Below are 14,556 nucleotides of genomic sequence, written 5' to 3'. Positions count from 1 at the left end.
CAAGAATGGTAAAGAATAAAGAATAAAAAATAAAGAAGTGTTCAAATGACTTGTTTTCTACAAATGTTAGAACTCATATTTCTGCTGAAGTCAGATATGCTTTATCCTGTTTGAAAAGTAACATTTCGAGGACTAAAGATTCAGTATCAGAATCCTGCAGTGTAACTTGGTCTAGATCAATTCCCACTTTATGGTTCTTCTCAGTTAAAATGCATAAGCAGACTAGCAATGTCTGCAGGTCTTGTACAAGCACATGTTCCCAAGATTATTAGATTCTAAATACTGTGGTCTGCAGAAATATGTTCTTTTCAAAACTATACTGTAGTATTGAGTGATACACTGGTTTGGTATTCAATGCATGCATTAAAAACAAATGTTCACACTGACAATTCTGTGATGTAGATATACTGATCAAGAAAAACAAGGGCAAAGCATGATCTGTGCTATATAGTTCACAAATGACCCATACGAACAATAATTAATGACCAAGAACAAAAGCACTGCACTGGTAGGAAGTCATACATGTGTGATTAATAATGTGTGATTAATAATGTTTAAAAGAATGTGCAGTACAGTTAATGACTGTGTTTGGTCATAGAAGTCATTAGCAGCTGGCCCTGCGTTTTCTTTCATTTCAAATGTTTGTAAGTGGGAATTTAAGACGTTTTTAAACAAACACACATTAGGAAAAGAGAGAGTGAGAAATGAATGAAAAAGTGCACTATATCAAATATTTAAATACACAATGAGTTTGCGTATAATTTTAGATGTAATAAAAACTTGATTCTATTAATGTAATTAAAAAAAAGTTGCTGAAGTGTAATATCACTTTCAAAGCATTCTTTGTCATTAATGATATTCTAGACACTTATCTATAAATGCAAGTCAGACATATTGAACAAGACATATTATTCATTAGTATTCTAGCCTACTGTGTATGACAAGAAATCAGCATAACTAACGGTAGATCACTGAAATAAAGCTGTCTTGGTTGTGTGTCCCACAAGTACAACAATGAACCCCTGTAAGTGACATAGACAGTGCCTTGTGTGATTTACCTTGATACAGAAAGGCCCTAAAACTGCTCCAGGTGAGGCTCGAACTCACAACCTCGGCATTGCTCTGCTTTGTACTGCTGTATAAGTACCGCGCGCTAACCGATTGCGCCACTGGAGCTTAGGTTGTGCGTCAGAACAATAATCATCACAATAGGATGAGACTCATGTTTCCTAAAACTTGAAAAAGGAAACGTAAGACGGATCTCTCGGTCCCTTACTGGTGATAATGTCACACATATATCTTTCAACTTAAGTTAACGGTTTATTATCCACAAGGACCGTTTGTCACCCCATCAGTGAACCAGTATATGAATGGACACAGTTGGTTTTTAGTTTATGTTTTAGGACTTTAGAACTGTACTGCCCCCTAGTGGTGTCTAAGATGTTTTAAGTCCCCTTTTGGGCGCCATTGTGGAATTTTTTCTTAAAACCCCTGGTTAGTACCGTAATTAGTATCTGCTAATTAAGTTTCTGTGTTACAGTGAACGCTGTGGGCGTTATTATAAGTGTGTTATAGATAATGTTACTGACCTTTGACAGGCCTATAAGCATGAATTCACTTGTCATGACTCATGTGTTTAACCACTAGGTGACAGTTCATGCACATCATATAGCTCCAGCCAACTGGGATCAACAAGAAGAGATTATCTTTCATACAAAAACTTTTAAAAAATTGTAGTCATTTTGTGTTGGAATGTCAAGGTTACAATTTACTAAAACATCCGAAAATACCCTTATGCACAATAAGCAAAAACAAAGACAAAAAAGGCGTCCTGCAACTTAATTGCTTACACAATTAAATATGTAGTTATTATCTGTTCTGGTGACGGTGAGTTACCACTTCAAGACTATTTAATTCAAAGCAACTGACACTTAATGCCACCATAAGTACTTAATATCACTTAATTTAAGGATAGCTCTTATTAATAATATCCCTCCCTACTCTTAAAAAAGTTTTTTTTGGGTAGCTGTTTAATTTCTCCTTTGAATTGCACCCGGGAGTTTAGGACATCGGCAATTGCATACGCAGTGTGGAGAATTTCACGTCGAGCTAATTTTGACCTGAAGGTATGAGTATTACCTCAATGTTAAAATTGCTCCAGGTGAGGCTCGAACTCACAACCTCGGCATCGCTTTGCTTAATACTGCCTTATAAGTACCGCGCGCTAACCGATTGCGCCACTGGAGCCCTCGGTTGAGAAGGTACAGGCTCCTCAACTGACCTTAAATAGTTAATTGGATAGGATCGTTTCTCTTTTTGAAAAGACTGGGGAATGATGAGCCAGACCTAAAGAGGTTTACCCATGGGGACCTCAATTTAGGTTCCCACCGTGACACGAGTCCCCATGAGTCTGTGTGTAGTCAGGTTTAAGTCCCCACCAGAATAGAAAAACAGGTACACACACACACACAAAGACGCCACACTTATGATTTATAGCAAGAATCCATTGTTTAAAAACATTACTGTACATGTTACATCAGGAGAAAATATATTTAAAGTACCTCACAATACAAAATCCTAAAAGCATCTTTTTGGTTTGTGCATGGTTGTGCAATAATGATAAATACATATACAATTCCCTATCAAGTCGATCAGTAAAAAAACTGTTAGTGTTTGTAGTTGCTCTAACACATCCCTATAAGATAATACACAATAAAAGGCACATTTCAGTGTCTTTGTTCATTATTGGTAACACTGAGAAATTCATGATATCAGCATGGAAAAAGAGATAAAACACCAAGGACTGTTCACATACCATGATCTGGCAAAAGTAACAGATTAGGACAATTTTGAACACGTACAGTTAGTGTTCGTTGCTGTAAAGTCACGTTCATGTAGATTTGAGGAAAAAACTTTGATGTTTCCTTGGTTCCTGTAGTTTTGTGCAAAGATGTCATACAGGTCGTATGCATTCATCAACCATTATGGCTCTGCTTTCACAGTTCTCCTGCGTCATGGGTCTGTCTTCCGTTCTCTCCCTCACTCTCCTCTTTGGATCCCTTTACACCCATGTCACCTTTCCATACCTCATTCAGGCACTCTGAAAGAGATCAAATAAGGCCCGAAAATAGTGGCTTATGCGTAGAGGAAGGATTATATTACGAGTCTGTATGTTCGTGAATGCTAAGAGACACAGTGTATTTCTACCTTGGTCCGAGTCTCTGAGGACATGGGTTGCACAGAAAAATCTGTCAAGTCTCTCATCTTGATGATGAAAGTACCAGTTCTCCACAATCTCCTCATACTCTTCCAACATGGTCTCACACTGTAATATAAACATGAAAAGAAAAAAAATATATAAATTTGACCATACTGTCCCAAAAGGTATATTTTTCATTTAGAAGACAGTATATTGATCCTCTTTTTAACATTCTACAAACCGACAGTCCAGTTCATAAACACTATAAAAAATTATTAGTAATCTCAAACAATAACTACATATAATTTATGAAGATGAAAACATGCAACTACACCACTCCACGGCTCTTTCTTTGTTAGTGCATGAGTATTACCTGTCTCTTCAAGTCTGCCACCTCCACTGATGGTTCATCCCACAGTTCATAAGGGATACCCAGCTCTACCTTCACTCCCTTATCCACCAGATTTTTCAGTGTGTTCATGGTTTGACTTGTGCCCTGAGAAACACAGCAGTCTAAAATGATTTATCATTTTGCAAACAAAATCCACACATTTAAAGGGGTCATATGATGCTTTTTTTAAGATCATTATTTTGTGTATTTGGTGTAACAGAATATGTTGACATGCGCGTGGCAGAGTCTTAACTTTGATAAAGAATATCTCTTTGGTTTTGAGACTTTAGTCTTTGCAACTTCAGGGATCTTATCTATGCACAATCAGCTTGTAACACTCCAAAGAGAAAGGAAAACTTGAAATCGCATCATATGACCCCTTTAAAGTACTTGTGGCATAAATAAGAATTGACTGAATTTCATGCAACTGAGGGCTGGGAAAGAGTGCTAAGGTGAGCTCAATACCTTGGCATAGCGAAGGCTCCCTGGTCTCTCAGCATGGACTTTATACTGCAGAATTCTTTCACAGATGTTGTCCATGGCCTCAGTAAGTCGCGTCTCTCTGGAAACAAATAAATCGTAATAGCAAGAGGTGGGAGAACATTAGTACATTTAGTTTTTTCCCTAACCTTAAGGGTTTTGTTTTTTAAGCTTTCTCATAGGGACAGAACTGACATATCAGTATGTCATCACTACTTACGAAGTGTAGTATTTTATTTTGCGCTTGCGCTTGCCAGTGTCCAAAACTTCTCCGAGCTCTAGAACTTCCTTCGAGCGGCCAGTTTTTTCCAGGGCGTCCTGCAACTCCACCGTCAGTAATTTACAAACTATTAAAAGGAAGAAAAAAAAAACTTTAGAACCCGACTGAACTTTCGTTTTGACTGAATAACTTACACACGAAGTAGCCTACAGAGGAAAACTTAGCACAAGGGGATATTTTATATGAATTACATTATAGGATAGTTTGTATGATAGTTTTTGTTATTTTTTTATTTACATTCAACACCTAAGTGACAAACGAAAGGATGATACTTTCTGTTTCTTACCCTCGCATTTATTTGGTAATCGCTCCTCTTGGTTTGCCAAGACGGGGCTCAACATGCAAATAAAGAGAATGGCAAACATTTCCATAGTGACCTCTGTTTACAAACGTGGAATCAATAGGAGTTCACATTAAAGCCACATCGACATTTTTGAGAGTGGTTCAGACTAGTGGAACGGAGCATGCGCATTGCCAAAGCCGATGGTAAGAAATGGCAAACAGAAAACGCGTTATCGATTTAGGCATAGCTAATCGATAGCACACAATCGATAGTTGTTTAGTTCCAGAATCCCCGCAAAGATTAAAGCAGGCTACCATAAACGTTTACGGGTCAAAGTGAAAAAAAAGGTTCATTTATTAACAAATTCTTAAGATACACTGAGACTATGAAATAAGCGCTTCAGGCGTCGTATTACAGACACATCCTTAATTACTTAAGTCTCATGTGGCAGGTTCAGTGTTTGGACAATTCAACTGAGCAATATTAAAAATCAAATCTTTTAGAAAATGTTGCCCTAGAAAGTGCTGCCCTACCACAATTTCTGATTGCCCCCCCAGTCCAGCGAGCCTAGTACCGGGCCTGCTCTATATATATATATAATTCTATGAAAACATAAAGGCCGACCCACACCAATGCTCTAGCCAAAGGCTATTGATAACTAGAGCATTAATGATTAATTAATCATTTGACCTTTTGGCTGTCAAGAAGACAGAAGTAGTATCTGTTTAATCTATTGTCCCACCTGACTCTTTGTGTCCTTGAGTGAGTTGAACAGGTTTAAATTTTAGCTGATGTGTATTTATAACAGAGACATGTAGACTGCATTAACTCAACTGGCTGGCACTCAGTTTACAAGCCATTCTGTCATCTGCAAAAGCCATTTGGAAAATATGCAAAACACTGTTTCTTGGCAATAGTTTATTTGTATTAATATGTCTCAAGTAAGAGGTTAGCTGTTGATATTGAAGTTTGTGTGCCTTCAGAGGGGTGTCTGGGTGCGTTACCCGGCTCTGGGCCCTCTTGAGGATTCAGGTGTCAGTGCCATGTATTTATTGACAGCCGATATGGTATGATGAACCTTCTGGTGGGTGCCTGAGGGAGGGGGTTGAAAAGCGAAGGAGAGAGAATGAGAGGGATAACAAATCTAGACAGAGGACTGAGATAAGTACTACGTGAGAACCTGGGAATACCCCGAGTGAACAAGAAAGCCAGATCGTGAGTGAGACTGTGGGTGATTATGCACTTGTATGCAGGGGGAGCTGCATGCCTAATTAAGGGATTTGGAAAGGAGGGATAGCCCATGTGTTAATGTAAGCGTGAGAGACACTGGAAGACAGCGATGAGGGAGACAGGTGGCAGTGGGAGAAGAGTTGTGCTCGCTATATTCATTGAGGTTTCAGGGTCAGAGAGAGGGCATGACCAAATACACATTTTATAAAGAAAAAGAGGGAGAAAAGAGAAACCTTTAAAGAGGAAATATGCATACAATTAGATGGAACAAAAGCAAATGAGATACATGCACTTAATTGCCTTTGTTTTTATTGCACTGTTTACACATTTTATGCACCCAAGTAGGCAAGTGGCCCTTCCTGGCTGTTGTGTGTCTTAATAGGAACCTTTTGTTTCATTGCAAGCTGATAGCGTGTTTTGTGTGTGTATGTGTGCACACACTCGTCTCAGTATCAGTAATTGTTTGTTATATGTCACTGTGTTTTCAGCTAGACTGGCTGGACGGATGGAGTTACATCCCCAAACAAATGACAGTCCTCGTGCAGGTAGACACGAACAGATGTAAAGGCACTTGACATACACAATATTACATGTTATGAGGATTAATTAAACGTTATATTGAAAATGCAAATGAATGTCAGAGTATTTATCTATTTAGAAGACCCAAGGATACCCATACCTGGTCTACCGCACAAAACCTGGTTGTCACAGCGACGTCAAACAGAAAGAGAACACCTGCTACACTGATCCTGTTATATTAGACACATGGACACTACTATTGCAAAATGACTGAAGTCTTGTACGCCTCATCCTGTGTAAATACATTCAAATAACAGCCTTACCTGAAAATAACTTAATTACCGGATACATTGCCACGAGGAACATTTTACGCCAAGGCAAAGCAAAAAAACAAAGGTGAGGTACAGGTAAGTGCTGCATCTATTTTTTAGTGGGATTGAATTTAGTCTTCAATATTATTTTTTCATTGTTCATACAGTGGTTTGCCATATTATAGAGGCCTACTGGGATAATTAATGAGCATGAGCATGGGTTGATTCTTTTTTTCCTTTTTTTTGCCACATAAAAATTTCTATAAAAATATAAAAATAATTTAAAATGTGTTATGTTATTATTTTTAATGACTTTAATACTTCCATAAAATTATATTACCATGTAAAATTAAATTTCCAAGTGCTCAACTTGTCAACTCATACTGCACTTCATGGAAATGTTAAATTATATTATGATTTTACATGCTAATATAATATGGAGGAAAGGCTTAAATGGTGTTGTGACTTTATACGGCTTCATGGCAACATTGTTTATATGGAGTATATGCTGCACTACAAAAGTATTCAGACCTTTAAGCGGTTTTCTTACAAATCCCACTGAAATTAGGGTCTTTGTGATATTTTAATATTTGAGAATTGAAGCACAACATTTATTTTAATGCAGCATTCTTTCAGGTATTGTGAAATAAGGTGTTTGCAAAAAGATTCAGTCCTGTTGTAGAAGTTGGGGTTACACAGATGAAAACCAATTGCTCTAACAAGGATACAATTGCCTTACAATTGGCCTCCATATGTGAAACATTAAAATAACTACCATTTCCTGACAACTCCACACTGTCAAGCATAATTATTCTGGTTCTGAGGTGAAAATGTGTCCATAGAATTTTCTGGTCAAGTTGCTTTTTAGTCATAATTCAAAGACGTGTGTAAGTCAAGCCTTGCCCACTCCTCAAAAAGAAAGAAAAACACCTATGGTGATGCAGGGCAGATGCTGCTGGGGCTAATCACCAGAGATCAGGTATTTTGTTTAATAGAAGTGGTGCAAATTTTACCAGGAGAATGATACCAAATGCAGACTCAAATTTACATTGAAATGGCTTGAGAACAAAAAGCTGAATGTTCAGCAAAGGGCCAGTCAAAACCCTAATCTCAGTCCAACTGATGATCTGTGACAGATTTCGAAAATTGCAGTGCATCAGTGTTATCTGACTAACCAGAACCTGTGGTGCAAATCTGCATAGACGAATAAGCCAAAATCAAACCTGAACAGTGTGTGCTGAAAGCTGGTCCAAAATATCATATTTGTTAATATTAATAATATAATTGTTTTTTATTTGTTATTATTTAAATTCATTTTTACAATTATTTTCTAACAAAAAAGTGTTGCAATAGTAATAATAAGCAAAAGTGTCAGTATTTTATATTAATCGTTTCAGATTGTCTAATTAAAATATCAAAGAGATATAAAACTGAATATGTTTATAATGTTCTGTGTTGGTTTTATTTTATTTTTTATTTTTTTGCTAAACTCTGATTCATTCCCTCAGTGAGGTAAGTCAAGAGTGCAGTGCTAGTGTTGGCCTGTCCGGTATGTGCACACAACTTGGATCCAGACTACACACACATACACAAGCACTAACGCAAACTTACAAACACTCATAGGTGGCTCATATACCAGCACACTTAGTTGGCCCCTGGCCTCCCCGTGCCCCTTGCCAGAACCCCAATAGCTAACATGTCCCCTAAATCATATCCCTTCCCACATACACACACTGTCTCTCATGCACACAAAACACACATAGTCTTGACTTTAATATGAGATATCCAATCACTCTTAAACCCTGATCCCAAACCCCTCTAAACATAACTTTCCCTCTAAACGTATTTTATTTTGATGTGTTTATGTGCAAAGGGACTCCTGACACATTAACCTCTCCAGGGCATGTCTAACCCTTCTCCATTTCCAAGGGAAACTACACCGTCTGCAAATACACCGTTACCTAATCATCCCTGAAACTAAAGCTAAACTCGAGGTTACAGGACGACACTTAACATTGTGGTTTACAGATTCTGCCGGCTGTTACTGCTGTGGAACAAAGGCGTCACTTTAACAGAAATGGGATATAAAAAAAAAAAATGTTGTACTTAGGTATTTTTATTTAATTTAATTTAAATATTTAATTTATTATATACTGGAATAATCACTGAACATGGTTTGATTTTAAATTAATCTCATGTAACTCAGATGTATATTATTGTCTATTCTGTGAATTGTACCATGTCCAATGTCATTATCAGGCATCATTATTTTTATTTTATCATTCTTTATTATTTTAATATTTGTTGTGTGCATATATAAATTATATTATGTTGTCAACTCAGGTTGCACTTTATGAAAATTCTCTCATATTTTATTGCATTCCATTTAACTCTTAATACATCCATTTCCCCCAACTTCACCCTTAGCATATTAATATTTCTCTTCCTTTGTCCACAACTTTTCTTCTTTCTTGTTTATTTTCCTTTTCTCTCATCTTCTCCCCAGCTTCTTTCCGCTTCTCCTCTTTGCAGTATGCCAGAGAAAGTGTGCAAGTTTCAAGGTCAGTGTTATCATAAGCTGAAGAGATCATGTCTGAGGCGAGGGGCTCTGTTCCAAGATCCATTCTTTCCTCCTTCAGCTGAGTCACTGTTCTACAAAAGGACGCCCCCTCCAGGACTGATGTGGAAGAGACCTAGGGTAAGAGAAACTGACTGTGAACTGTCGCTTTCCATTTTAAATGTGTTTGTGTTAATAGTTAATTTTGTAAATTTTTAGGAGTATATTATCATGTAGATGGCCTTAATGATTTTGTTGGTGCTAAAAGTATAACACCACAATAATGGAAAAATATGTTAGAAGAAAGTATTTCCTTTCTTTAAAAGAGTACAGTACAGTCTGATGTTACTGTACATACGGTCTGGTGGCAGGCCAGTAGTGTCTGACCCTCTCAGTGAGCAGATCTATCCTGGTGACTCTTGTGATTCTAAATGTGGCTGCACAGTCAGCAGCATAAGAGATATGTTTAATTAAAGGTCTTTCTGACGGCTGCAAGGCGTCGGTAACCTGATTCTTCAAAGAGCGCATGTGTTGTGTGTATGGCTTCAAATGAGGGCGATTACCAACATATTATGCTACATTTACATGTGATATGCTGACAACTCTAATAGACAGTTAAAGCAGCAATATTCTAAAATTTTAAGGAAAATTCAAAAAACCACATTTTGATTTGGAGAGCTACTTTCCTAGTTTGTGCAAAATCGTTTAAGCCAGGAAAATTTAATAAAAAAGTTAATTAATTAACATCAGACAAATTATGTCATTACAGCACTGTTTTTTTTTGTATATGTTTGTTTGAATTGAAAATATTTATGTTTTTATTATTTATTCTGCTTTTTACTTATCTACTTTTGCACAAAAAAAAAAAGAAAAAAAAAAGATTCATTATTCTGAAATGTTTCTTTAATGAAATGGGTAGATGTAACCTTAAACACATACAAATTATTTAAGGGTATTGTAACGAATCAGCTCATGAGGAAATATGAATAATTATCGAGACGATTCAGTAAATCATAGAGAACGAAGTCTTCTTCTTCTCTTAGAGACCAAGTAAAATGGCACTCCTGCAGAAGCAGTTTGGTTTTTAAGGTACCTTCAAGACTGAAAACAGAAGGAGAAGCTGATGAAATAATGATTTAAACATTCTATTTGTATGAGATCAAAAGTGACAGTTCTGTCAGGACCACTATCGTCAAAGATGATTGACAATTAGCATACAGTTTGGATTGGATGTATGGTTCTGTTCTGGGCAAGAACTCCTTGCGCATCCACGCAGCCTAGCATGGATGAGAGCAGCGATAACCCCCCCAGGGTAAACAGAACAGATCCAACATAAATGTATTGCAGATATCGTTAAAGGTCAATAATTTTATGTACACATTTTAGAATTAGTCTGATTTAATACTGCGGGACCTTATATATGAATGCTTAGATAGGTGTTGTATTCCTATAGGTAGATGGGGATCAGCTGAGAGTCAGCTGATGCGAGCTTGACTAACGTGACCTGCCAGAACTAACGCTACACTTGATTTAAGACATGTAAAATATTAAAAAATATTTCTTTTTTAAATAAATCCCATCACAGGAATAAATTACATTTTAAAATATATTAAAATGGTAAAAGAGTTCATTTAAATATAATAATAGCTTTTCACAAATAATATTTTTGATAAAATAATTGCAGAAACATTAAAAAAATCTTACCAAGCCCAAACATTTGAATGGTGGTGTATATGGTTTTTACTGATTGCATTTATCATTTATCAAGATTTCACTCTTGTTCTCTCTTTCTCCTTACTTTTTAATTGTCTCTTATTCAGGTGATCCCAGACCATGCTGAACAGGAGTGGCACCCAAAGCGCCCAGATCTGTATGCTGGAATTTTTCACTTCCGTTTCTGGCGACTGGGCCAGTGGACAGATGTCGTGGTCGATGACCGTTTACCAGTCAGTGAGGATGGAGCGCTGCTCTTCTGCCGTTCTGCAACTCCACGGGAGTTCTGGAGCGCTTTGTTGGAGAAAGCTTATGCCAAGTGAGATGCTTGTCAAATAAGACAGAATTGTTTCAATGAATTAAAACTCTTTTATTTAAAAAAAATAATAATTGTGTCTTTTTGCATTTTTAGGCTAAATGGGTGTTATGAGGCTTTAGAGGGAGGTAATACAGCCGAAGCCCTAGTTGATTTTACTGGTGGCATCTCTGAACCATTGAATTTGAACCAGGAGGAACTGATCCAGCATGCTGACCAGAGAAAAATGCTGTTCCAGACACTAGCACACGCACATAGCCATAAAGCGCTCATCACCTGTTCCATTCGGGTCAGAAAACAGGACATTTTTTTCTTTTTTTTTTTTACAGTCTAAACACCCTGCAAATCAATTAACTAAAGCAAATGCCACATAATAACTGCTCCCTGTGTCCTGATAGGAATAATGATACATTCAAGTCGCACAGCTCTGATTTTTAACTCTTTCTTTTGTACACACTTTGTCTCTTTTTGTGTTGCAGCCAGCAGAAGGAGAGCAGGTAGAATCAGTTCTGGACTGTGGACTGATAAAGGGTCATGCATACGGTGTGACTGCATTCAAAAAACTTCGTATGTCAGAGACTCTGAATGGCATGTGTACTGCAACTCGTTTGCACATGGTCCGGATGAGGAACCCTTGGGGCACAGCAGACTGGACAGGAGTGTGGAGTCTTGGGTGAGTTAATGGCTACCTATCTCTCTTAGAAGCACAAAATCACTGAATAATCATGGTTAGCAGACCCCACAATTAGACAATTTAATTGAGTTCTTGGCGTTTCCCATGGTTCTCTGTAAACAGTGCTGCAATCGATTGGTGCAGGGTACTTATAAGGTACAAAGAAGAGCAATACCAAAGTTGTGTGTTTGAGCCTCACCTGGAACATGATTTTAGGAAGACATTCTTAGTGGGAAATATATAGATGAATACAGAAAAGATATAGAAAAGGGCTAATATAGTTGGTCTTTCATGTTGACTCTATACTAGGATAGAGACATTTTTGTCAAGGGTTAACATAAAAATCAGGTGTAATGTTGGCTGGCCATCTTAAAATGAGGTGGACATTCTGTAGGTGCTGATCTTCTAACAATGTGACTTGGAAGTTGAGACTTGTGTATTTAAGCTCCATATTCCAGTAATCGAACATCTTGGATTGGCTTTTCTTATAGTGTTTGCTAATGCATTTTTGCCAATTGCCATCACAGCTCCAGTGGTGCAGTCGGTTAGTGGGCCTCATTTATAAAGTGTGCGTACACACAGATTTGATCTTAGAGTGTACATACGCTTAAATCCATGCCAGTGATCATAAAAACTGCCTTTGACATGGAAAAGTGCTTAGCGTCACGTCAGGGTCTGAGCAGACGTACACACTTTTTCTTGTCAGGTCTGCAGGTTTTTGAAAATGTAATCTGTTCTTGCAGCTCGCTGTTCTAAATTAAAGGATTTGGATGATGTCTGGTGATCTTTTATATGTTAATGACATTAATTAGGAGTCGTTTAGAGGGCAGAGAGCTAAACCCTTTAGTTGCGCACAAGTTCAAGATCATTTGCGATTCATAGATTTCACAGAAAGAGAGGCGTACGTGCTTTTTCTGTGCGTACGTTCACTTTATGAATCACACGTAGCCTATGCATATTTGAGAGAATTTAGGATGGTTTCTGCGCAACATTTTATAAATGAGGCCCAGTGTGTGCTACTTATAAGGCAGTACAAAGCAGAGCAATGCCGAGGTTGTGAGTTCGAGCCTCACCTGGAGCACAGTTTTAGGATGCAAGAAACAAGATCAAAGACTAACATAAAATAATTAAACGTCACCATTCCCCTTAGATTCTATACTTGAATAGAGACGTTCCAGTAAAAAAATAATTCAAGGTCTTAATTTAAAGATCAGACTAATATTAGCTGGCAATCTTTAATTGATGTGCACACTTTGTAAGCATATATGCTAATGTTCCAATGAGTGAGATTTGAAAGTTGGGGCTTGTGTTTTCAAACCTCTTTGGAACAGCAGCTCCAGTGGCGCAATCGGTTAGTGCGTGGTAGTTATAAGGCAATACAATGCAGAACGATGCCGAGGTTGTGAGTTTGAGCCTCACCAGCATGGTTTTAGGATGGAAGAATCATGCTAGAAAAAATGAGATCAACGACTAATGTCAAAAATAAACGACAGTTTTAGGATGCAAGAAACAAGATAAAAAACTAACATAAAAGATAAGTAAATGGCATCATTCCACTTAGATTCTATACTTAAATAGAGACATTTCAGTAAAAAGATATTTCAAGGTCTTAAGTTAAAGATCTCACTGAGATTAGCTGGCAATCTTTATTTGAAGTGGACACTTTGTAGCGTATCTGCTAATGTTCCAATGAGGGATATTTGGAAGTTGGGACTTGTGTATTAAAGGGTTAGTTCACCCAAAAATGAAAATTAGCTTGTGTTTTACTCACCCTCTAGGCATCCTAGGTGTATATGACTTTCTTCTTTCAGACGAATCCAGTCGGAGTTATATTAAAAATTGTCCTGGCTATTCCAAGCTCTATCATTGCAGTCAGCGGGTGTTGCAGTTGAACAGTCCACAAGTCGTCAAATAAAGTGCGCACATCCAAATAAAACGTGCCTCACACCGCTCAGGTGAATAAAGGCCTCCTGTAGTGAATTTATGTGTTTTTTTAAGAAAAATATCCATATTTCAAACGTAATAAAAAAAAATTTCTCACTTCCGTTATCTGTCATACGCGGAAGCCGTTCCGGCGGATGACATAGTCATCTCTCGTGCCTCCGTTGGTAAAAAAAATTTGCCAATCACCATCTAGTGTTCACTTTTAGCGCTGAGGAGTGTTGAGAAAAGAACCCTCGCAAGGGAGGCTAGCCTCCCTTCTGATATCAACCAATCATCATAGAGACGTAAATTATGTGATATTAGTTTGAACGTCTCCCGCTGCGTTGATAATGTAGCAAGTACTTATGATTGGTAGCGATATTGAATATTTGATCGCCAACAGATTTACCAAGCTGTCATTCAAACAGTATATATATATATATATACAAATTAAAAAAGGGAAAACACGCCTAACTGGATATAGACTACAGCAGTCGGCTTGATTAAATGGCGCAACAGGCAGCTCTCTTTTAACGCAGACTTTTAAGAAGGTATGATTGTTTGCTTCAAGTGATAGGCCAGATAAGTGAAATTATATTATCTTGCTGTATGTGTGTCGTTTTCTTTACGTTTTCTGACTAAAAGCAACCAAAAAGCCATTTTAAAGTGGTTAAGCAAATA

General features: G+C 37.5%; 2 protein-coding genes and 2 non-coding genes across 4 annotated transcripts in view; 1 reads left to right on the top strand and 3 right to left on the bottom strand.

Annotated features, from left to right (window-relative positions):
* Positions 1–1,082: 1,082 nt before the first annotated feature.
* trnai-uau (transfer RNA isoleucine (anticodon UAU)) lies at positions 1,083–1,176 on the bottom strand. The gene is made up of 2 exons: positions 1,139–1,176; positions 1,083–1,118 (listed from the first exon to the last, which is right to left on the bottom strand). It is a non-coding gene; the product is annotated as a tRNA-Ile (tRNA).
* A 977-nt stretch (positions 1,177–2,153) lies between these two features.
* On the bottom strand, positions 2,154–2,247 carry trnai-uau (transfer RNA isoleucine (anticodon UAU)). Its single transcript has 2 exons — positions 2,210–2,247; positions 2,154–2,189 (listed from the first exon to the last, which is right to left on the bottom strand). It is a non-coding gene; the product is annotated as a tRNA-Ile (tRNA).
* Positions 2,248–2,502: 255 nt separating this feature from the next.
* Positions 2,503–4,916, bottom strand: cnpy4 (canopy FGF signaling regulator 4). The gene is made up of 6 exons (XM_016549761.1): positions 4,637–4,916; positions 4,291–4,417; positions 4,056–4,152; positions 3,573–3,695; positions 3,208–3,325; positions 2,503–3,100 (listed from the first exon to the last, which is right to left on the bottom strand). Exons 1-6 carry the CDS (start codon positions 4,719–4,721, stop codon positions 2,997–2,999), a joined length of 654 nt encoding a protein of 217 aa, XP_016405247.1. The 5' UTR covers positions 4,722–4,916; the 3' UTR covers positions 2,503–2,996.
* A 649-nt stretch (positions 4,917–5,565) lies between these two features.
* Positions 5,566–14,556, top strand: part of LOC107738068 (calpain-5) — a 15,237-nt gene continuing 6,246 nt past the window's right edge. Inside the window, exons 1-5 of the mRNA XM_016549747.1 lie at positions 5,566–5,574; positions 6,352–6,408; positions 11,071–11,282; positions 11,376–11,568; positions 11,759–11,952. Coding sequence (XP_016405233.1) covers positions 5,566–5,574; positions 6,352–6,408; positions 11,071–11,282; positions 11,376–11,568; positions 11,759–11,952 — 665 coding nt within the window. The remainder of the gene's footprint in view (positions 5,575–6,351; positions 6,409–11,070; positions 11,283–11,375; positions 11,569–11,758; positions 11,953–14,556) is intronic.

This window comes from Sinocyclocheilus rhinocerous, unplaced genomic scaffold (assembly GCF_001515625.1).
Source record: "Sinocyclocheilus rhinocerous isolate Xijiao unplaced genomic scaffold, SAMN03320098_v1.1 scaffold494, whole genome shotgun sequence".
Classification (NCBI taxonomy): domain Eukaryota; kingdom Metazoa; phylum Chordata; class Actinopteri; order Cypriniformes; family Cyprinidae; genus Sinocyclocheilus; species Sinocyclocheilus rhinocerous.
This window is presented reverse-complemented; position numbering and strand designations above follow the sequence as displayed.